Raw genomic sequence first — 26,810 nt, forward strand, 5'->3', positions numbered from 1 at the left:
GGGTAGAAATCTCTAGGAATTAAACCTGGCAAAACAATTAATTATGGACTGACGACATGTATGGTTATTATTCGAACACATTAAAAAATACGGAAATGGATCTGTAATAATGAATAATATTTTTAAAAAACTATGTAACTAAAACGATATTTTCAAAAATAAACCAACGTGCAAGAAGTCGCAATATAAAAAATACAATTTATATTTGTAGCATTTTTATTACTTAATCACGTCATAATAATACAAAATAATTGCAGAATATACATATAGTGTATTTGTTCTATTAATTGTATAAGAATTTAGTCATTTAAACATACATGTAACAGAAACGGGCAAATACTAAATAATCGAATCGTCAAAATGAGGGCTCTGTGGTGTAGTGGTAGCATTCTCTCCCGGAAAACGAGAGCTCAGGATTCGAGTTCCGGTTGAGCAAGTTCTTTTATTGATTCAAGCTTTATAATTATTATATAATATAAAATATATGCATATAATATTTATCGTATTAATAATTATAACATTGAACATTGCGTTTTAACAATGTTTGGCCTCAGTATAATATTTATCACTATACCTTATAGACCGATGTTGTCATGATAAGAAAGCAATTAACAATCAGGATGATGCTGAAGGAGTTAATAGTGCTAATGAAGAGAAATGATCACTGACTATTAAGCGCCTAGTGAAACACAATTACGTCATTTACCGTTTCCTCGTTTGTTTAACAATCTGTTCCTAGGGCGAGCACACAACAGACCGAAGGTGCTGTTTGTTTCTCATCTACTCTCTATTGTTGATACTGGACTAAACCCAATCATTTCAAACAGCAAGTCAGTTGTTCAATACCACATCTTGTTTGTTGTTCTCTGATAAATGGGTTCAATTTCGTATGTAAAACAGACGTCTCGAGCTCTCTGGTAGATTCGACTGCCTCTTAGAATATAAATTGTCTTGATTTCTGACCCCTTACTCGGATGGGCGAGTAATAGTTGTTTTATGGGAAGCTTTAAAAATATACAAAACAAGTATAGAATGGGTAGATCTTGTTGTTTATCTTTTTCTATCATGAGTTGGTAGGGTTTTTATGTTCAAGCTTGGATTTATATTCATGAAGTTGTTCTCTTGCTTTAGGAGTTTTGCACACTTAATTGGACTACAAGAAATTATTTTATTTTTGCACATATAACGTTGGTAGCCGTGCTTAGTAAATCCCCATTTTTCCACTTAGTAACTTTTAGGAGTTTGAAACAGATTTTTCTCGAGGCTAACGGATAATGTTGAGTAATGAATTATAATTAGGTTAACTTATTGAATTGAAATGTTAGCAAGAGCCCGCTAAGATGCCTTAGTTAAAGACAAAACATTTATAAAAAAGTGTTTTTGTGTTTTTTTTAATGAATGTTTCAAGTAGTGCTTGAGGGTAATATGTAATCAGGCCCGTGGTAAAGTGTCACAGAGATGGATTTTTACAGTTTGTAAAATATATGAAAAAGCTACATGTTAAAAAAAAGGAATTTTATTACATTAAATTTCACTTAAATGTTATTTCCTTCATAAGTATTAAAAAATTTCTCCTGAAGTCATGAAATATATTTACTATCAAATATACCCTCAGCATTTTTATTCAATCTGAATAACAAATTACCCAGAGCTCTACCATTATATGATTATAAATTCTCATGGAGTGACAAAAAAATTTTATTTTTCTTCTGCGCTCAGAGAAGTTAACTTATGCATAAAAGGATCTCCTATAAAAAAGTGATTGGACAAAAACCAATTGTACCATCTTAATAATCATTATTATAATTTCCGAATTTAAAGTCACGAGCACTATAAGATATGTTTTAATCAACTCGTCGTATAGAAAATGTTTGTTTAACAATACAAAAATAATTTAATAATTGCCAACATGACTATGTATACATAACATTATGTTATTTAAGTATCGTGTTCAAAATTAAAATGTTTTACCTATGAAAATTTAATTCATTCATAGCTTATATACTCGTCTCGTTTATTTATGTCCCTTACTTTAAAGGTTGTCCCCTATAGAAACTTCGTTTATATTTGTAAAATATTTACTGCAACATTAACATAACGAAATAAATAAAACAAGAGAATATTCTTGAACATTCTTAGGTACCACCTTAGGTATCTTCAGTAATTGAAACCCTTTTATTATGTATTCCAATTATACCTGTTGGGTAGAATCAAACAAAGCAGCTATGTAAAAGTCATTAACTTATTCCACTTATGAATAAAATTATTTCTGTGAGCCATAAACTTGATAAGATTTTCTTGAATGAAGAGTTTTGAAAAACCTAATAATCTAATAGCCGAGGGTCAATTTGCATTGCACAAGCACACAGCTTATGGTTTCGGGAAATAGAGTAATTTAAAGTAAGAAAAATATATACAGCCGGACTAGTCTTGATGGAAGAGTATCAGAAGTGAGAATAATGCAACGTAATCCTTTTTCTTGCCACCAACCTAAAGAACCTAAACGCTAGTTATACAGTTGTTATCCAATGAGATAAAGAAACTAAAAGTCACTATTTTCAAACATATATAATCGTACAGTCTTTATCTTGGCCGAGACTGGTTCAGCTTTTAATTCCGTATCCTACAATTTGTTTTAAGCGTGCTAGGTTAAAAAAATAATATGTTATGTGACAAATAAATAATTCGAAGTTTCTAATTCTTCTATATCTTCCCTTCTAATCCTTCTCAAAACTAGCGTAGCTAACGGTCGATTACTTTCTAACGGAAAATCCCTCGTCGATGTTACAAAAATATTACGGATTATAAACTCTATAGAATTCACTTATTAGGCACAGTTAATCATCTTATATCATGCCACAGAAATTTATTTTATACGTTATGTCAGCCTGAATTAATAGTTGTATTGAAAGTGAGTCAACTTAGGATTGATAGCTATAAAACAAGCACTTTTATTGTGTTCATTTTCGTTAACACAATCGGAATGCTTGTTGATCACATAACTCGTAGATTCGTGTACTGACCACATTGATTTTCCGGCGTGGTACTCAGTGATATGTGTTGGACAACTCTACTTTGTTGTCGGTTCGGTGATTTATTTCAACCAAAACTGTATAAAACCGAGGTTGATTATTTCTTTTTACAAATGGAAAGAAAATGAATAAAAGAACAAGATGCCTGGGCACTGTTGCTCATACCACTATCAATTATATATTTGATTCACTTTTTATCACTCCAGCTACCAATTTAATTAACTCGGCAGCCCTCCCCTCATGGATTGGATGATGGTTAGCCAGAACTTATTTGAAGAGTGGAAAAATATAATTGGCTAAGTGACAAAAAATTTAAAATGCTGTCTTTTCCGAAATTACATTCTATGCAGCAAGGCCGTTATCCTATATAACGGGCCAAGTGACTGTTGCTTTAGAAATAGTTCTAAAAAATCCACAAGATAGCATGCGCGCCAAGTGCTACTTCTGCTTTCCTATATAGTGGGCCAAGTGCATTGCAGCAGTCATAGCGTTCCTGCCACTGTCTGAGTGTTTTGTTTGCATTTAGGTTGGTTTTAATAATGATATATTTAAAAATTGTGATTATTCATCGATTCTAAGTACTTTAGTGCAAAATGAGTGATGATGGGAAGCCTGAAAGGAGGAGGAAAGGTGAAGGATCTTGGCAAACTGCTCGTAAAAAGATGCGAACTGCTAGAAAGGCCTACACTACCAAACAAAATAAACTAGTGGAAGCAAAACAACCACCACCTGTGAATGTAAGATAATGTTTTTTTACGTAATATAGTGTATAAATGAAGGTTTCTAGTTTCTTCTGCATATAACATTTAGGTAGGTCCATCGTTTTCGAAAGTTACAATTTGAGGTTACGTTGGTATTAACACATTCGCTACCGAGTGTCAGGGCGATGGCACGTGATGATACTGTCATTATCAGACACTGAGACACTTGGTATCCAAAGTGTTAAGCCTAGGAATACGCATTGTTAAAAATAGTAGTAAAGGAATTGAAGAGCTGGAGAATTAAACGGGCCAAACGGTTTTTTAAATATGTGTAACTATATTGATGTCAATCTTTATTTTTAGGTTGTCTGCAAATGCAAATTTGACTGCAAAAAGTTGGATCATGAACACAACTGAAGTTGTTTACAGACTTTTACAAAATATCTGATTGTGAAACGCAAAATACTTACCTAATGGGGCTAATAAACCTGTGCCCTATTAATCGCCGGCATAAAGGTGTAGTTGCAGAATTAAGCCGCAAGCAAACATCTATTTCATTCAGTGTTTCTGACGGGTCTGGAAAAATTGTCAGAGTATGTAAAAAACACATTTCAAGAGATTTTTTCTGTCACCAAAAGGCGTATAGAAACTCTGGTTACTTACCTAAAATACGGTGAAATTAAATACAAAGAAAAGAGAGGCAATAAAGGTGGAAACAAAAAATACACTCATGAAGACAACCAACGAATTGAAGACCACGTGAACTCCTTCCCCAGGCAAGAAAGCCACTATTCAGGGCTAAGAGTAACAAGGAGTACTTGAGCCCCGATCTGAATAAAAGTAGAATACAGCAACGGCTTTTAACGAGAAATATCCCGAAAACCAAGTTGGAAGAAAATATTTTTTTAAAGTACTTAAACTAGAATTCCCAAAACTATCATTTCGACAGCCACGCAGTGATACATGTGATTTGCTATTAGCCTCAATGAAGAGCAATCCTACTGACCAGAGTGGCAAACAACGACTTGGGTTACATCATCATAAAGCAGAAAATGCAAGAAAAAATATGGACCAGGATCACAAAAATTCGCAAATGCGCAGTAGTGATGTTTGTACGCTTAGTATGGACCTCCAGCAAGTTTTCTCACTTCCAGCTTTAACCCATAGTAAAATGTATTACTCAAGACTGCTTAGTGCTTATAACTTTGGGATACATATCGGAGACAACAATGGAGTTTTTACTTTTATGTGGCATGAGGGATAGACCGGTAGGGGTGGAAATGAAATTGCCTCTGCCATACTGAAAGCCATTCGTTGCAAAATAACACCAAAACGTAAATTGATATTTCGGAGTGACAACTGTGCAGCACAAAGTAAAAACAGAATGCTTTTGTACTTATGGTTTTTTGTCTCATCGCAGAAGGTCTCATTGATGAAGACGAACAGAAATATCTCGTTCCAGGTCACTCTTTTTTAAGTTGTGACCGTGACTTCGCTCAAATAGAGAAGAGAAAAAGGAAATCTCATTGCGAGGTCCCTTTAGATTTGCTAAGAGTTATTATTTCTGCAAGGCTTGAACATCCCTACTTAGCTTCTTTAATGGAAAACAATGACTTTTTTTAATTCAAAGCTGCATCTGAGAACATTCTCATTACTAAACATGTCCAGATTTCTACTGTTCAGTGCATAAAAATAGAAAAATCCAAACCCGGTAAGGTGATGACTCGAAAAACATTTAATAACATTGAAGAATGGAAAGAAATTAAAGTTTTTAAGAAGGGAATTACCATAGAAAACATTGCTTCTTATCTGTTGCCATTGGAATGTAAAAACATATTGACTGAAGACAAGAAAAAGGATATAAGAGGAATGATGGGGTATTTGAAAAATGAAAATAGAGAATTTTTTGAGAACTTGCTTGAATAAAATATGTGTATTCCCTTATAAAATATTATATACATATCCCATTACAAAGGAACACTATATTATTCACATAACCCGTTATAAGAGAAAATAGTACTGTGCACTTGACCCGTTTTACTTTTTGACAATTGAACTATTTTAAAATCCTAATCTATGATTCATAAACAACTAAGATTTCATCTCATCATGTAAATGTGTTTGTACTAGAGAATAAAATCCATTCTACTAATATTAATTGATTTTTATTATGTTTCCTTAAAAATTCTTCATTATCTCAAAACTTTGTTTTTGTCGCTTGGCCCGTTATATGTCTACACTCTTCATTTCTGGTTAGTACGATAATTGTTCTACTTCACATAATGCAGGGTACTTCACTTACTATATGAGTGGCAATAAAACACAAACCGTCAAGTATTTTACAGACCGTATTGAGTTTAAAGTGTTACATTGATGCCGAATGACTGTATAGAGTATAACAAATCATTATGAGTCACAAACTATTTGCAGTTGAGACAGCTTTTCAAATTCACGCTGGGTAAAACACGTTCGTCAAATCAACCATTTATCATATACCCAGTTTGTAAATAGATGTTCCTCAACGTCATGGGTAAGCTCAATCCGAGCTCAAGCGATTCGTTGGACGACTCACTTGGAACGGTATACCGCGTGCGATTATACAGATTCGAGCTTTTTATACCACCAACCACCAAATTAGAAATAGTTAAATCAAAGGCAGTCATAATTAGTCCACCATTGTGTTATAACGTGGAAAGATTGTTTACCACGTTATTTTACAGACTTCTTCACCAAAACAAAAAATGCACAGAACGATCAAACAAGTTCACCTTTACCAATATGACTCACTTCCAGCATAAAACTCAGATAAAGACGATGAAGAAGAAAGCAGCACAACAGTTCTCACATTGCTACGGTTTCATGGAGCCCGCGTTATCGGATCAAATCGGTGTGTCTTCACATACATTCTTCGACCAATACTTGACCTTGACCTCCTGACCAATAACCTAACATTTCTTCAGACAAACGTGTATGCAGTAAGATATATAACAATGACTTAGAATTAAAGATAACCCTTTAGTCCTAACTCACTCACTTATCCAGAACTATCCGAGTATCGAAAGATCTCACTTAATCACAAATAATAAAGAAAGCAACTGATCTGGACTCATAGCTTAACATAAAAAATACGTTACTCTAAATCGATGACATAGGACTTACACAACATTACTCAAGATAAACTTACAATCTTCGACTTTTACCTTATACACCGTCCAACTTCGCTCAAGTAGGTTCCTTACTCCAAACTACATGAAAAGTGATCAATGATTGTGAATCACACTGTCCAACCTCATAGTTACATGGCAGCATTATGAAATTGACGAAATTTATACTAAGTTTCTGTGAATGCAATACTCCAGTCTGTGGAATTCTCAGAATGCCATCATCAAAACAAATCTGCCATAAAATATTGTGTTCGTCTCTTGAAGTTACTCGGGATTTATTTATTTATTTCCAACGGACATACTCTCCATTTTTATATTCAAGATCCATATAATTAACTTATAATAACTTAACCTAAACAAGAATTCCTACAACAAAACATGTGGAATTCATATATGTTATGTGTGTGATTAAGATATTATAAACATAGGCATTTTCTGATTGAAAGTAAAGTTGTCTTACTAATCAGAAGATCGTTTGGAAACCCAACAGAACAAAAAACTAGATCGATCCTATAATCCACAGTAGTAGCTATACGATATCCCACTGCCACTTCCTGTAAGGTAACAGCCACACCGACCATAGCATTCAAAGTCCTGTATAATTCAAAATGCCCAGATATAAGCTTAAGGGAAGTTCCAGTGTGGCAAATTTTTTCTCTTTTGCAATCTAACGTAACTTTTCGTCAATTTTCATGTTTACATAAATATGGCGTGATATACCGAAGTTATATCGAAGGTAACTTTCGAGTTTGATCCTGTCTCTAGATCCATTAATCATTCTATTTTATCAGAAATTTGGATATTTTAGCATTGTAAAATGCTGTAACTTAGAACGGGATAACGAAAGGGTTTAGTTTTATTTTAGTGCTTTATCACTTAGTCAGGAATAACACGAAACCTACTTAAAAAGGAAAGTAAAATCGGATGAGCGCTTACACCTACACTACTCATCCATTGTTATCTACTATCTCCCATATGAGTGACGAGGAAACGAGCTACATAACCCAACGCAGTTCTGCAACTGTGGTGGATTATCTGTACTATCGTAGTGTAATTCATATGACTGCCTCTGCTATGTCTACTCAACAATTCCTTTAAGAAAACTCAACAGCTCTGAAAAACTGCGTTCTGAACCGATCACATCCTTGTGGTATGAAAATTACAAAGTTCTTGAATATTCATCTTTGTGAAATATATCTCAGTGAAACATTATAGTTAGCTACCAAAAATCTGTACAATTCAACGTCTTTGGCTCACATTTTACTAAGAGAACAATAATCCCAGATCTGAATTGGAATTCCCAAAGAAAGGTATATTGTCTCGGATTTACCGTTTTGGAACACAAGGGATATTATTGTGGGATAACTAGTGAGTTTTAAAATATTTATTATTTAAAATAAACTATTTAATACTTAAATTATGATAAAGACCTTTTTTCATTTTTCCATAAAAATCAAAAGGGATGTGTTCACGTGCATGCCACAAACGTTTAGATATGTCACACAAATAAAGGTTTAGCGGGATATAATTCCGTATAGCGAACAAGCAGCCGCAGTATTCAATCTTAAAAACAATATCTTGTCGTCAGGGGTATAATAAGACAGAGCGAGGCAAAAGCAGGCCAGCGACACAACCGACGCGACGCGACGTGTGGTATCGAGCGCCGCGGCGCCACCGTGACGTCAGATATAGTGACGGCTAAACCGTTACGTCACGCTATTCGATGACGTCATCTCTCTTTCTCTCGACTATTTCTGCATTTGCTGGCAATATCGCGAACCTTCCAAATATCTCAGCGTAAATATTTTGCACACAAGTCTAATCTTTATTTATGTTTGTTTGGAGCAGACACTATTTTGGATATTACGAATTAAAAATACCAAGCGCTATAGTTAAAATTTAATACGTGTACTATATTAAATTTCTATATTAAAGTTTATATTAGCTTAGAATAATAGTTCAAAAGATATGATGAATTAAATCTATTTTAAATATGCGTAATGATAAAATGTCATTACAGGTTTTTGTATCTTTCCTGAAATATTTTGATAGGTTTCAAAAGTATACATAATTATGTGAAATTGCACAAAAATATCCAGTCTATAATTAAATTTAAAACATAAACGTGTAATCCACGACTTTAAACTGTTCGAGATACATATATATTGTTTATGAAAAACAGTTTAAGAAGTGTTATAAGCATTCCAGATAACGGTTTATTTTTTTCTATAGATCCATAAATAACGGAATTGTGAATTTAAAAAATGTTAATACTCCTTAATATTTGAATGAAATCATATACCAAGGTAGACCTAACGAGATATTTAAGTGATGCAATTTTTGTATCAAGTTTGAATTTCCTCAACCATTTCATTCGAACAATTCTTAAAGTGATCTCAGTCTTGTACAAGAGTGTAAGATACAAGAATGTGAATTAAAATCTCCTTTCCAGGTCTGTCGCAAGATAGGTAGATTTCACATATCACATGATGTAATACAAATTAAATATGGTAAATTATAACAAAAATAACTATTTAATAAATGTTTGATACAGGAGTCAGAAAATTTAAAGTAACTATAAAGTATATATAAATATATGTATACTATTATATATATATATATATATATATATATATATATATATATATATATATATATATATATATATATGTAAGTTATGTCTGTGGTTTAGGTCATTTTATTATTCAGAAATTTCAAGCATTCGGTTTTTTCACATAGCGAGCATATTACGTTTTATTGAATTAGAGAAAGGCGGTATGAGTTCCAACGCACATCCGTTAATAACGCACCTCCTGTGCAAACTGATCAAGGATGGCTGAGTTTAACACATAGACTTTACCCATGTTCTGAAAGAACAAAATCATGAGATTTCGTTTCGTTACATTAACAATTAAACTCATTAAACTCATTAACAATTAAACTAGCTATTCCCCTTATAGCTAGCTTTCTAAGTGTTTTTATATACGATTCAAATGTTTCCTGCAAATTTTGAATTTTGCAAAGAATTCTTTTTGGATTTTGATTAATAAGTTAATTTTCTAATTAAATTATTGGTTAATAATGAATGGGTTGGAACTTTATCAGTTTTGTTTTGTAACTTCAAATATATCACTATTAAGAATTGGGTTACAGCTACAATATAAGAACTTTGAAAAATCTAATCTAATATAAACATTAATATAAAAAGCATATACACAAAACCCCCGAAGAAATTTAAATTCTGTAAATATGTAAAACATTTCAAACATTCATGTTTGTTTTTGTGGGACACTGCGCAGAAACCCATGTTTAATATTTTGCCAGTAACTTATATGAGTTTAAATAGTTGGTAATTAAATATTCCTAATAGCTTAATATGTTATGATAATATCTTAGGGAACATGCAGCACAATAAAATTTAACGGAAACTAACCTATATATTTAAAAGCTACAAAACAAAATGTCGTCCAGCCCAAGATATTAAAATTATGTTACACGATGGTTATTGTTTTTAACTCCAACTATATCATTAGTGAAAAATGTGTAACAGCTAGATAGAAGCTTAGTAAAATTTAGGTAATAAAACGTGAATATAACAATGATCACAGGCATATACACCAACAAATCGGAAGACTTTTGAGGTATGCAGTTGAAGTGATCGTATATGCCAACATTGGACTACTCAAATATTGGATTTGTATTTGACCATACAGAACTACGTAATAGACAGAAAAAAGAATAATTGTGTATGAATAATTTTGGAACACTTTATCAAGTTCTTTGCTGTTTATATTTAAAATCCTGACCTTTCATATATTGATATTTTATAAAAGGGCATTTTACAATTAGTTTTAGGAATTATAACTGAAATATGTTACGGCTCTCATCTAAAGCAATAGGGATTAATGTATTTAATATTACTACTGTACTTACAGTCGTCAGAGACATGAAATGAATAAATGGTATTTCTTTGCTGAACGTGTGCATACCAATGTAAAAATTTATAATAATATACAAATACCAATACTTTAAAAAAGTAAAATTGTTTTCATACCTACTATCACAGATTATCCAATTTCATCGGTATTTGAAATCACCAATCTCATAATAAATTGTTGATTTTTAAAATATAAAAAATATACCTACTATATGGTAATACATTATAGCTTTTTATATCATATATAAAATAGGAGTCAATTAGATATATTTTCATTACAAATTTCTCATAAATCAAAAAGAGAGGCGTTACCTTTTAAGTGTAAGTACGATCTTAACATAATAATGTTTTTAACAGAACGTAATGAGTCCAATATCCAAAATTTATTCATTTTCTAAAGTCAAACGTCAAAAAACAAGTGAGTAAAATGAATTAAGGTCAACAAATTGTAACGTGGTTTAAATTTTTAATGTATAAACAACTAGCCTTTGATTTCCTAATAATGTGGTAAAGTCAAATATCATTATACATATAAACTTGTACATTATACATAAAAATTTGTACATGAATATTCAGGGCCACCATATATTAAGCGTTGTTTACTACGTTACTATATTGGACTGCTGTCTATTTGCGACACCTGTCTATTTCGAGTGCAGTCAACTGGCACATGCCAAACACGAGAGCAAAGTCTTGCTCGTCATTGAATCTATACATTAGGCTTATTTCACTTATCGAAACGCCTATAAAAGAGCTACACGATGGTAAATACAATGAGTGTTACTATATGTTACACGTTGTTTAGCATACCACCATAATGGACTGCTATCTACTTGCGACACCTGTCTATTTCGAGTGCAGTCAACTGGAACATGCCAAACACGAGAGCAAAGTCTTGCTCATCATTGAATCTATACATTAGGCTTATCTCACTTATCGATACGCCTATAAAATAGCTACACACGATGGTACAATACAATGAGTGTTACTATATGTTACACGTTGTTTACCATGCCACCATAATGGACTGCTTTCTACTTGCGACACCTGTCTATTTCGAGTGCAGTCAACTGGCACATGCCAAACACGAGAACAAAGTCTTGCTCATCATTGAATCTATACATTAGGCTTATCTCACTTATCGATACGCCTATAAAAGAGCTACACGACATACAATACAATGAGTGTTACTATATGTTACACGTTGTTTGCCATGCCACCATAATGGACTGCTATCTACTTACGACACCTGTCTATTTCGAGTGCAGTCGACTGGCACATGCCAAACACGAGAGCAAAGTCTTGCTCATCATTGAATCTATACATTAGGCTTATTTCACTTATCGAAACGCCTATAAAAGAGCTACACGATGGTAAATACAATGAGTGTTACTATATGTTACACGTTGTTTACCATGCCACCATAATGGACTGCTATCTACTTGCGACACCTGTCTATTTCGAGTGCAGTCAACTGTCACATGCCAAACACGAGAGCAAAGTCTTGCTCATCATTGAATCTGTACATTAGGCTTATTTCACTTATCGAAACGCCTATAAAAGAGCTACACGATGGTAAATACAATGAGTGTTACTATATGTTACACGTTGTTTACCATGCCACCATAATGGACTGCTATCTACTTGCGACACCTGTCTATTTCGAGTGCAGTCGACTGGCACATGCCAAACACGAGAGCAAAGTCTTGCTCATCATTGAATCTATACATTAGGCTTATTTCACTTATCGAAACGCCTATAAAAGAGCTACACGATGGTAAATACAATGAGTGTTACTATATGTTACACGTTGTTTACCATGCCACCATAATGGACTGCTATCTACTTGCGACACCTGTCTATTTCGAGTGCAGTCAACTGTCACATGCCAAACACGAGAGCAAAGTCTTGCTCATCATTGAATCTGTACATTAGGATTATCTCACTTATCGATACGCCTATAAAAGAGCTACACGATGGTAAATACAATGAGTGTTACTATAATATGTTACACGTTGTTTAGCATGCCACTATAATGGACTGCTATCTACTGGCGGCTTGTCTTTACAGCCACTCTTACTCTTCTAAGCTGTTACAAACAGCTAATGATTCATATTCGTATTTCATTTTCTGACGGGGCTTTACTTCTAGAATATTTTTTATTTAGATGTATTATTTTTACTTTGTGTAAATTATTCTTCTCATTTATACATGTCTTAAATGGTCATTGTTAAAATTACTAAATATGTTTTAATGATAACTCCATTATATTAATATTTTATTTAGAACTCAACGTATAGATATAAAAATTTCCAGTAAGTGAAATATTTTAGGTACTTCATCATGAAATAAACATCCGTAGCAAAACAGTTGGCAAGACACAGACTCTGCTCACCACCGCTGTGAACAGACTGGAAGGGAACATTAAATCATAGAACAATGAGAAATGTCCAAGACCAACAATTCATCAGATTCTAGAACGTTGCGAAGTGTAGCCAGATGAGGCCGACGCGACGGCCATGACACGCTTTGCGGTCTGTGCCAGTAAAACAATGAATAGGTAGTGTTACATTTAATTAGCGAATACAAACAAGCATAACCTCCGCAAATATTGCATGTTCGTAAATCTACCACCAAATTCAGTGATTTTGTGCAGAATTTATAAAAAAATACAATGTGAGTCGAAACTTTGAACGATTGTATATAAAGTAATACAATCATTAAACACATTTAGAGATTATCCATAGTTTTTTACATTTATTATTTACTAGAATACCTAGAGATTCTAATAAAAAAATACCAATATAGTGTATATATATATGCGTACTATTTTTATCTCTAGTATTTTCTGCGAGAAAGTTCTTTATGTTTTGGAATGATTTTATATTGAAAGGTCTAATACTAATAGTGAATGATCACATAGTTACCTAAACGTGTAGCAAATGTGTGTGGTAAGTTTAGGTTTTTTAATATTAGGGTAGTTACAACAACTACTAATTTAGTACAAAGCAGGAGTACTCCAGAGCACGTGTTGCTCAAATTGCATGATACCTTGTATATAGTTTAATGAGCTATCAAGATCCTTTGAAAGACAAACGGAGAACCAGACAAATAGACAAAAATAATGTTTTTCTCCTCAGTGATGAGAGTTCTCTCAGCCTATACTCCTCAACGGTTAAGGTTAACCTAGAACTTACACGACTAGTATTGAATTCTTATAGGATTTTGGCACATGAACATGACGCACATCTGTACAAGATTTTCATTTCACTTTCATATGACAAAAACAATACAGACATTATTAAATTTTATAATGAAATCCTACTTGGTACTAAAAGATTTATGAGTAATAAATCTCAAATACTTCTCCATAAACTGTCAGTGCTACGAAATGAACTTCACACAGTGAAATCAGAAGATACACTATCTCAAGTGATTCCTCAAAATTATGCTACTTCATCTCAAAGCAATTATCAAAGCGACAAAAACAAACAAAAAAAAAACTACAAAAATGCTTCAAAATTAAATAAAAATAAAAATAATCATAACACTGACGACTCTCTGATAAACATTGAAAATTTATCCATTTACAAACCTTCGTCTAAAGAAAATTTGGTATTAAAGAAAGGCCTAACCTTTTCCCCTACACCATACAAATTTAATCACATTAACTTCGTAACTTATGCTTTGGAATTCGCAAGAAACATAAGAATAAAATATTATTTCAGTCAAAACCCTTGTGATGATAAAAATAAAACTCCTCAATGTTTACTAAAATTCAAAGATCGTTCAGGATGGCAACCTCCATCACTTCCAGTAGAACACCCTGTTGAGCAATTCATAAGTTTAATTTTGGGAAATATTTCAAATCCTGATCTGCCAGACAGTCTTCCTAATTCCAAAAACATATCTCATGCTGAACGAATAGCAATTAGGTCACTTCAAAATAATGATCAAATTATGATTTTGCCGTTCGGACAAAGGCAATTCTATTGTAATTTTAAACAAGGTTGATTACATAAAAGAGGCAGAACGACAGCTAAGTGATAGTTCTACGTACAAACAAATTGATGAAGAACTAACATCAGCATTTAACCAAGAAATCCGTGAATACCTTAATCAAGAGGCTGCTAATGGGGATCTTTTAGATGATATGCTAAAATCTTCTTGTCCCAAAAGCACCGAAAACACAAATTTTCTACCATTTACCAAAAATACATAAACCATCGAGACCACCTCCTGGCAGACCTATCGTGGCAAGCATCGGTTCTCCTACAGAGCGAATCTCAGCATTCGTAGATGACAACCTGCAACCCCTGGTGAGAAATCTTCCATCCTACATCAAAGACACCGGACACTTTTTATCAAGACTCAAGGATGTTCACCAGTCACTTCCTGATGAGACGATTCTTGTAACGATAGATGTAGAATCGCTTTCCACTAACATTCCACATCATGGTGGTCTGGAAGCCGCCATAAATTTTCTTGAAAGAAGGCCAAATAATACTAAACCTTCAACAAATTTTCTAACCTCACTCATTCATTTAATTTTAACAATGAATAATTTCAAATTCATGGATCAGAACTATCTCCAAATTAAAGGAACGGCGATGGGTACTCGAATGGCCCCATCATACCCCAACCTTTTTATGGGATTTGTAGAACAAAATTTTCTTAAAACTCAAAATTTCCTTCCTTTATTGTGGCTAAGATTTATAGATGACATTTTTGTAGTCTGGAATCATGGGTTAGGGAGACTTCATCATTTCCTTGATAGTTTAAATAAATTTTCATGTCTTAACTTTAATTGGAATATTAATCACAAAATCGTCACTTTTTTGGATGTTGAAGTTTTTCTAGAAAATCGTATTTTAAAAACCAAAATACATGTTAAGGGTACTAATAAAATGAATTACTTACATTACAGTAGCTGCCATCCAAATCATGTAAAAAAGTCCATTGTAAAAAGTCTTTCCCTTAGAGCCAAATCCTTATGTACGATTTCAAAATTTAAAAAAGCAAACTTACTAAAGCTCTTTCTAACAGGGGATACCTTAAAAAACTTTTGAACCGGCAGCTCAGACAACCAAAAAAGGCTAAAAATATTCCAAATCACTTCCAAAATGATCCTAAATTTATAACAAAATTTTATCCTGGTTTGCACAAATTCAATAGAGATGAAAATTGGCTATGAAATTTAAAAAAACTCGCCCTTAACTGAGAAATTATTGTCCAGGCCACCTAGAATAGTATTTAAGAGACTAAAACATTTGAAGAATATGCTTGTAAGGCCCAAAATTCATGTTGGAAAAAATTATGAAAATTTATCTTTTGGCTGTGAACCTTGTAACAAACCACGTTGTGGTATTTGCAAAATTATGGATAAGACCGATCAATTCCAAAGTAGCGTCACTACAAAAACTTATCCAATAGCTGTTAAATTGGACTGTACCTCCAACCATTCAATTTACCAGCTAACCTGTAGGTTTTGTCCCAAGGACTACATTGGGCAAACCTCAAATTCTTTGCGGGTAAGAATGACCGGTCACCGTTTTTCTATCAATCACAAAGACTACAAAAAACCAGTAGCCTTACACGCTATTCACCATAACAAAAGCTTTGAGGATTGTTACAAACTCAAAGCTATAATCAAAATTACTCCTTGTGAAAACAGCTCTCGAAATGATTTAAATTTAAGGAATAATGAATTGGCACACCAACTTATATTAAAATCGAAACAAGCATATGGACTTAACACTTGCTAAATTATTGTTTTCCAGTTGAATAATTAGATTGTAATACAAATTTACCTAAATTCAAAATTATATTATATTATGTTATTATTGTTAAATTAACAACTAATCAAAACTTGTTTACATGTCGAAATTGTATTTAGATTTGGAATGTTTATTAGCAGATGTTTATTATCAGGTGTTTCTTCTTTTGTTTGTTTATTTTATTCTGTGTATATTTTAAAAGTGTACTTGAAAAAGTTGTTAATTACAACGATATATTGTACGAAAAAATTGTAGTTTTCTTTTGAAACTGCTCTAAGATACTATATATATTTGGAATGTAATACTATAAATGATTACTATCAGAAAGTAGACTGCATTAAGTTCTAATGTTGATGCAAGAACTTAGCCACGAGAAAGTTTGGGGAGAGTCCAGACAACTGATACTTTCCCCTAGTGGACAGAGAGTAAGGTTCTATTTAGTTCCTTAGAAATCTCTTGGCCCGTGTCTTTGTTGAGAACGATCTTTCAGCAGCATATGTCAGTAATACTGAATTCGTTCAAAAATAGTAATCGTTTACTAAAAACGTAATACTTGGTTGGCTGCATCGCTGTGTTCATGGTAAAAATAGCGCATCCAATTAAAACAGTATAAGGTATCCCGCATTAAGGAAAGGTTGAAGATGACATTGTATTCGAATTCTTACATGAAACTTTCATCAAGCGATGTCAGTGTATTCTAGAAATAGTGTTGATTCTAAATACAATCTAGGAATTGTAGGCTTTTATACCAGGTAAATGCATAAAAATAAAATATAGAGTTGCAGACGAAGCCGATGCATTCCCAAGACTTTGAGGGTATAGAAATAAGTTTATTTTAATATACATAAGAAAAAAGTGTATATTTATTAATATATTGAGGTTTGGAGAGATGGCGATACAAGCGAAGCTAACGTATTTTAATTTACCAACAGAAGACTAGAGTGATTTTCTTTATTATATTGAATCTAACGTATAGTGATACAATAGATGACATCAAGAGATGACACTTCAATTCAAACAGCTCTTGAAGGCTGTTGATATGTTTGCTCATTAAGTCTTTGCAAGTCAATCACCGTCATGGGACTATCGAAATACAATACAAGATGTCTGATGAAGCGAGCGTATTCACAAAACTACTATAGTGTTGTTAAGATGGGATTGCGGATTTATATCGTGTATTTTCAATGTACTGTCCAGTGGCTGGCTGACTTAGATTGCTTGAAAATTCAGTGTAGTTTATTACAGTCTTGAACCGTAACATAAAATACTTTCAGGACAAGCCAGTACTTCCCACAATTGCATTGACTGTTGAGGTCGGTAGTACACAGGAGTCGATAACGAGTGAGGTACAGCTTTGGGGCTTGTGGTGTGTGAGTTTTGGTGACTGATAAGATAGGCTGATTGATGAAGCTGATGTAATGTTAATGCTACCAGGAAGATCGTGAGAGAGCTCTTTTGGAACGTTAAAATATGGCAAATAATGCTTATACTGCGTCAAAATATAAAGGTCTACTATATAATAGTAATAGGTGCTATATAATAGTAGAAATTGTCCAAAAAATTTAGAAATACAAATTTTGTGCAATATAAGGAACAAATATCATGCCGGCTATGCTGTTTTATTTATATTTATATTGATTTAGATACTTGATGTATTTTGAAGTTCCTTCTTTCTAAGTGATAACCACTAAAATATTCTCTTATTTGTCTAAACCATTTTAGATTTAAGTTTCAAAAGCTTTGTGTTGGGACCTTAAGATATGAAAGTAAAACATTTTCTACTAGTAGCCGTTAAATATCTCAAATTTATCTCCAAAATTCTTGATATTTGACTGAATAGCTCCAGTAATTTCAGTTACAATTGAATTATATCTGGTCATTGTCGAAGTCCTTAGCTTTTCAGTTAACGCACTAATGTTATAGTAAATTATGGGACTCTATGTAGTTTAGAACCGAGAGAAGACGTATTTTAGGTACATAGTATGTCAATGTTCATGGATAGCAGCTTCAGGTGTTAAGCGGCATTTCTAATGGCTTTTATTGTTCTCTGCGCGTCTATGAGACTTCTGTCCTCTGAGTTTGCCTTTGGGTGCCATTGGTGAGATTAATGTGAGTGCTATTAGAGTCTCGTCATAATTCATAGTAAAATGTAGGTAGTAACTTTGCCTTTAATATCTTTATTACAGAACTGATAAAATACTATTTGATAAAATTTAACGTTTGTTTAAGTATATATTTAGGAAACTTCTAATTTTTTTACCTGAATAAACGCTCTGTTCAATATTAATTAAAATACAAATTGAAATAAGAATGTTGTTAGTTGAAGACTTTAATTAACTTAAGGAAATAAATTTAAAGTGGCTTAAATTAATTAAACTTTAGAATGTGTTGTCACATGACTAAGAACAAAAAGTTCATTATATTTTAAGTGGCTCTTTCAATTAATAATATTTGTTTACTATAATGCATTTTCTATGGGAATTTTCGTAGCTTTGGAGGTTATTGCATTTGAAATTGAGTCGGAGAGAAAAGGATACAGATATATATATATATATATATATATATATATATATATATATATATATATAATTTCAATAATAATATTGAATCAAAAAAAGTACTTGCTCCGCCGGGACTCGAACCCGGGTGAATGTTCTACCATTACACCACAGAGCCCTTACTTTTTACGATTCAATTATATTGTATTTGGCCGTATCTGTCAAATATGGGTTTAAACGATATAGGGGTTCAAACAATTCTGGTCTGTACTTGCAAAGACTATGATAGATATTCTTGGCCAGAGCGACATAAACACCAGGAGACCAAATATATAGTTTACGTTCTGGCCATTCAAAACGCATTAGTAGTGTAGGCCTACGATTAATTTAAACCACAGAAAATAGCGAACCAATAGTATCCCAGTAAATGAAACGAACAGAAGCAAGGATAATTTTGTAGACGGTCGTACTGATGCTGAACTAAGTTGTACAGTGAATGTTACACGGACTGAGCTAAACCGTCGTTGTACGCTCTAGGCTCTCGAAAAGCAACAAAACAGTCAAAATTATTTTACATAAAATTTTCAAATTACTACTCCTTAATTAGGATCTATTTTTTAGTAAGTACTCGTAAATAAAATATACTAAGTAAATTTATAATTACTGCTTAAAAATAACAAAAATCTTAAATTTTATAAAGCTTGTAAAATAAACAATACATCTTGTCTATTATCTTAGCTTGATAGGAGGAGCAGAAAAACTGATTCCTGTATTTCAAAGTAGACAAGTATTCTTGGCATTTCCAAAAGCATGTACATATCAAACGTCACATACTTGTAACATATTATTATTATTCTCTTTTAGAAAAATAGTAGGATGAGCAAGTTAAATTGTGTGATCAATACAATAAATCATGTACGAAATTTCGGGTGCTTTACCTTTTTGGAAAGTAATTACAACGAAAACAGATCGGATGTGAATGTTGACGATTGGAAAAGAATACAAAGCTTATTAATCATTATTGACAACTGAGTTCTTTGTAAAACTGTTACAATTTTACCATTTACAATTCAATTTTAAGAACACTGGATATATAATCTACATGTCTTAATCACCTATGGGGAATAGGTACTCCAAACTAACTCAGTTTTGGAAACATTTTAAAACTATATAACAGTATTGATTATCAAGCAACTAGTTCCTTCATTAGGAGAAACTATGATCTAGTAGGTCGGTTTGTTCTCGTTAAAATCATGGGGGCAGACAGACAGAAATTAAATTGTCCAATCCTCGAGTTATAGGTTTCTCTAACGCTTAGTTACTTACCACTATGAGCATAATTTATCCTTTTCTTTTATTAGTTTCTTTGAGATAAGAAATGACTAGCATCCAATTTTGTACTGTAGGTTGAAGTTTAAGTTTAGCTTGGCCTAGGTTGCCTTTAAAGACCCTCTCATTTCCTGTTTTACGCAAATTCTGTATTTTTCAAAATTATAGTGTTTGGATATGTTACGTATAATATTTAAAAATACACAATAATCATATATGACGGCCAAATGTCGGTGTTAGTTAGGTCAACTATATCTATATTTATACCCAGATTGTACAAACTTGGGGATTACTCTGTTGAAAATAAGTAAAGCAAGCTTGAAAAATAACAATAGACAAACTCCGGGTGTTATTTAAAAGTGACGTGTATTGTAATTTTGTCACGGTTTAACAATAACTTCGTAGGTACACCATAAAAAATGTTTACCATTCAATATTGTATATTAAAAGTTATTTTTAATTTGGATGATACTGAAGAAAAACAAATGTAAAATATAGAGTTACGTATTCGCTACAGATAATATAAATAACAAAAATATAAAGAGAAGTCTTTAGGAAAGACAATACTGAGATAAGAGCAGCGTCGTGTACACAAGGGTTTACTCGTGCGAGGTTCATACAACCATTGCCATATTAATTTTCCGGTTTGTACACATAGTATTCGCTACAGATAATACAAATAACAAAAATATAAAGAGAAGTCTTTAGGAAAGACAATACCGAGATAAGTTACTCGTGCGAGGTTCATACAACCATTGCCATATTAATTTTCCGGTTTGTACACATAGTATTCGCTACAGATAATATAAATAACAAAAATATAAAGAGAAGTCTTTAGGAAAGACAATACTGAGATAAGAGCAGCGTCGTGTACACAAGAGTTTACTCGTGCGAGGTTCATACAACCATTGCCATATTAATTTTCCGGTTTGTACACATAGTATTCGCTACAGATAATATAAATAACAAAAATATAAAGAGAAGTCTTTAGGAAAGACAATACTGAGATAAGAGCAGCGTCGTGTACACAAGAGTTTACTCGTGCGAAGTTCATACAACCATTGCCATATTAATTTTCCGGTTTGTACACATAGTATTCGCTACAGATAATATAAATAACAAAAATATAAAGAGAAGTCTTTAGGAAAGACAATACTGAGATAAGAGCAGCGTCGTGTACACAAGAGTTCACTCGTGCGAGGTTATACAACCACTGCCATATTAATTTTCCGGTTTGTACACATAGTATAACGCTCTTAAGCAGTAAGTGGAGTGTAAAATTAACACCAAGCAATTCTCTAAATATAAACTTTCAGAAGATATTTTTGGACTATTTGAAACTCACTCACTCACACTGGTTTCTTTATAGAATGTTAAATGTAGAACTATTGCATTGGTTTTGTATACATGAATTATGGTTTCATAAAATTTAGTGTAAAATAACACAAAGTTTTTGGATGTAAAACTTGTGTTTTATGATCTGTGTTCATTAACAACCGATACTAATCTGCCATCGTCTAGTAATACAATAAATCAGTAACACTGTATCTCAAAATCTACGATCTGATCTCTCCCTAAGAAGGTTATCTTAAAATTTCAAGTAGTGCAACTTTTTTTCATCACTAAAAATGGCCAATATTTAGAAATATGTTTCCTTAACAATCTTGCATTACAAAAAAACATACTTTAAGCAGAGGAAATTAATTAATCCTGTCACTTTGGTAAGCGACGGTTTTAAATCACTGTTTACATAAGTATTGGTAAATTTATGACCTTCCATTAAAAAAATTTAAGGGAATTTTAGTAAACAAAATTAAAAACGATAAAATCATTTTAAATATCATATAATAATACTAAACGTTACAATATATTCAGTAAAACTGATAATATTTAAGATATTCAAAGTTAAAAAGTTTTAATGGCCACCATTTTGAAATGATTAAAGATAGTTTGATGATACTTTTTGCAGTAACTAGACTTCTTAAAGTACAAGTTAGACACAAATTTGGTATGATTTAAATTAATTTTTTAAGATATTATTTTTAAATAAAAACATACAGATAGACAGATGAGAAACAAACGCCGGAGATCCACGTGCGTGTGGTGAAAGTTCAAAAAAATACAAAAACCATAGAGTATAGTTATTGAGTATGTTGTTGTTTTTATCTGACCAATAATGTTATATAACTTTGTCCAGAGAGATATGGGGTACCCTGTGTATATATAATTTTTATAAATTATTTCATATATAAATATTTTTCTGGCACACTTATTGTAACTATAATTATAGAGATGGCTTAGAGTGGTGTAGTATCACTATTACACTCTATCAGTCCTTAACTCACATTTCCATGAAACATTTTGTATAAATGGGTTTTATCTTTTGGTCAACAAAGGATTATTCATCTCCGCAAAAGCTTTTGGATTACCTCGGATCACTAATACTCCTCATATTGAAACACTGCACAGTCGCCAGTCGTCTAGTGTTCTTGTAACTTGTTACAGTTACTGAACAGAATTCAAGGTGTTTTCGACATTAACATAATGAAAAAAAAAAAAACTTTATTGAGAGTAAAATGTAGGACTCTTTTAACCAATTTTCTTTGATTCATTTTAGTAAAAATTTCGTTAAATTTACGGAAACTATATACAACATACCTTGCCTTACAACAGCAATGGGAAAAAACAGTTTTGCTTAAAGTTGTATTTACAAAATGAACTTATTTAAAAAGATATGGTATTCTCTTCTTGCTCTACTTTGGATGGATTGTGCCTTGAAGATAAGTCAGATCTATATTTCTCCATACCTATCTCCAACCAGCTTTTCTATCTACTCTTGGGCTGAAACCTCACCTCCTAGGTAACGGTCCTATTGACCTAACGTTTCAGGTAAGCTGGCTACATAATAAGGGATGATACTGATCTATGAATATTCTGTTTCTCCAAATTAATTCAAAGTGTTTAGAGTTTATCTTAACGTAATAAAATAAATATTTTATTATTTTTGCCTTAAAGTTTGAATATAAATTTACGGTTAAACATAAAGCAACATATTATGCTCCTTTTACATTTATTACGATGTAAAATTTTCTATATACACTAAATTAATGCTTTATTTACTTTACTGATGTTGCATTAATTGCTTAGTAATGTGATTGCCTATTTGAGTACAGTTTTGTAGTTCTAAGCTGAGTTTAGTAGGTATAATGTGATATAATTAATGAATATCCGTTTATAATCCTCACTTAACAATGTTGCTGACTTTTGCTGTGTTTATACTGACACAGTGTTTTGCGTCTGTATAAATAATAAATTACTGTAAATTATAGTTCTCACGTGGAATATTACGTTGTTTGTTGTTTGTAATTAACGCGTACAGGGATAAACTGTTGTGGATATCTTTATCACATGTAATTATTATTTGTAATATTAGTATTATATGTAAACATTATTGTTCTTCCTCATTTACAATGTAATGTAATAAATATTAGTGAAAGTGATGATGCTTTTTAATTACTCTTATATTTTATAAACTTAAATAAAAAATATGGAAGGATATTTTGGTCCTTTATGATAAATACTGTTTCTTAATTATTGAAAATGTTTTATTATCAATGTTATCTGTCACATTTATGTGTCAATTCTAATTTAAAGACCAAAGTATTTTGATATCCATTTATAGTTGAATTTATCCCGTTATATTGTTCTATAATATGATTTCAATTTGTGATATTGGTTGTATGATTAGATTTCTTATAACAAATTTCATTATAACGATATAATTTTAAGACTATCAAATCAAATCAAATCATTTCTTTATTGCTTTTAGACAATATATAACATTGTATAGCAGTCGTCATATATTCAAACAGCAAATACTCTACACACTCACACACAGTCAGACTTACATTTCACTCATTCACACTATCTTTGGATCCAGATTTTAAATTTTGGTAATTTAAGATATTTTTAGATATCCCAGCGACTCATCATAAACTCCTCTAGCGAATAAAATGCTTTTGACACCAACAGGCATTTGAGACGAGTTTTGAATTGGATTTGATTAGTTGCATTTTTTACACTTTCAGGGAGCTTGTTGATTAAGCCGACGCCAACCTGATGCGGTAAATGCTGAGATACCGCCAGTCTATGACTATGGACTCTAAAGTTGTCCCTGGCTCTAGTTTCATACTGATGAAAGTCCCTGCCCCGGACTAGAGTGCACTTCGATTGACAGTACAGGATCACATGAAACATATAGAGACAGGGCAATGTCAGCAAACCCAGCTCCCTAAAAGAGTCCCTACACGACTCTCTGTAATTCAACTTTGCAATAATTCTAATTGCCTTTTTTTGAAGCCTGAAAACACGTTCCATCTTGTGTTTAGCACAGCCCCCCCACAGTCTCAAGCCATACGCAAAGTGCGGATATATGAGACCGAAATATGCCGTCATTAAGACTCATTAACACTAGTGTGCGATGGCGAAATACTCTAACATTTACGGTTGCATTGGATTAAGATAAATATAAATGTAATTAATTGCTTACTGTGTTGAATGAAATATTTAAAAGGTGGTATATATTTGTTTAAATAGTGTGGGTACGTTTGGATAAAATAAATAACTAAATTAATTACCAGTAAGATTTTTTGTGATTATATAATTTCATGAAGTTAGTAATTCACTATCTCCATGTAAAATAAAAGAGCCATTTAAAAATCATGTATACCTGAAAACTACATCAGAAATATACATTTTAACCGCAATAAGCGCAAATAACTGGTAAAGATATTGGATTAAATTGTATTATATTATAAAATCCAATATTTTTATATAAAAATTTCATTATTTTGCTTTATAGATACATTATAAGTGCCACCAAGCAATGCGTTAATATTTGTGAGCATAACCAATGTAAAGTGTTACACATGAGGTGATTTGTTCGCGTCACGGGGAAACTTATGACGTGAAGGTGTAGCTTACTGGTTGTTGATTGCTTTATAGATACATTATAAGTGCCATAAAGCAATGCGTTAATATTTGTGAGCATAACCAATGTAAAGTGTTACACTTGAGGCAATTTGTTCGCGTCACGGGGGAGACTGATGACGTGAAGGTGTGGCTTATTGATTGTTGATTACTTCAACTACAAAACTGTGGCAATACATTTGTATTGGGAAGCAATCAATTTAATTAACCCTTTAAACCTTTTCTATTAAGGAGACTTCTTTTCCTTCCAATCGTCATATCCTGTTTACTGATCGGATTGTGGAGATATAGCAAATTGCCTTTTCTTTTAAATGCTAAACTTACCGTCCTTCCGGTAGTAGAGGATCTCGAAGTGCTTCTCCTGTCCCGCGGCCAACGCCTCCTTGACCACGTTGACGGCATGCTGGCTGGTGAGCGGACCGTGCAGGAAGTCACAGGAGGCGGGTCGCTGCATCACCTCTGCACGACTGAACCCGGACAGTCTGCAGAAACCATCCGAGCAGTAGATGATGTGGCACGAGTTGTTCTGTGCATTCGCCACCAGGAAACTACGATCTGTAACAAACACCGGTAGGTTCAGTAGATGATGTGGCACGAGTTGTTCTGTGCATTCGCCACCAGGAAACTACGATCTGTAACAAACACCGGTAGGTTCAGTAGATGATGTGGCACGAGTTGTTCTGTGCATTCGCCGTCAGGAAACTACGATCTGTAACAAACACCGGTAGGTTCAGTAGATGATGTGGCACGAGTTGTTCTGTGCATTCGCCACCAGGAAACTACGATCTGTAACAAACGCCGATAGGTTCACTATATGATGTGGCACGAGTTGTTCTGTGCATTCGCCGTCAGGAAACTACGATCTGTAACAAACACCGGTAGGTTCAGTAGATGATGTGGCACGAGTTGTTCTGTGAATTCGCCGTCAGGAAACTACGATCTGTAACAAAAAACCAGTAGGTTCAGTAGATGATGTGGCACGAGTTGTTCTGTGCATTCGCCACCAGGAAACTACGATCTGTAACAAACACCGATAGGTTCAGTAGATGATGTGGCACGAGTTGTTCTGTAAATTCGCCGTCAGGAAACTACGATCTGTAACAAACACCGATAGGTTCAGTAGATGATGTGGCACGAGTTGTTTTGTGCATTCGCCACCACGAAACTACGATCTGTAACAAACACCGATAGGTTCAGTAGATGATGTGGCACGAGTTGTTCTGTGAATTCGCCGTCAGGAAACTACGATCTGTAACAAACACCGATAGGTTCAGTAGATGATGTGGCACGAGTTGTTCTGTGAATTCGCCGTCAGGAAACTACGATCTGTAACAAACACCGATAGGTTCAGTAGATGATGTGGCACGAGTTGTTCTGTGCATT

At 33.0% G+C, this 26,810-nt stretch overlaps 1 protein-coding gene across 12 annotated transcripts in view; it reads right to left on the reverse strand.

Annotated features, from left to right (window-relative positions):
- The window catches only part of LOC124362807 (potassium voltage-gated channel subfamily H member 6), a 608,699-nt gene that overhangs the window by 398,789 nt on the left and 183,100 nt on the right, over positions 1 to 26,810 (reverse strand). For all 12 annotated transcript variants that reach the window (XM_046817627.1, XM_046817628.1, XM_046817624.1 and 9 more), the window contains exon 2: positions 25,752 to 25,982. In XM_046817627.1, the coding sequence (XP_046673583.1) occupies positions 25,752 to 25,982 (231 nt within the window). The remainder of the gene's footprint in view (positions 1 to 25,751; positions 25,983 to 26,810) is intronic.

This window comes from Homalodisca vitripennis, chromosome 5 (genome assembly GCF_021130785.1).
Source record: "Homalodisca vitripennis isolate AUS2020 chromosome 5, UT_GWSS_2.1, whole genome shotgun sequence".
In the NCBI taxonomy this organism is placed as follows: domain Eukaryota; kingdom Metazoa; phylum Arthropoda; class Insecta; order Hemiptera; family Cicadellidae; genus Homalodisca; species Homalodisca vitripennis.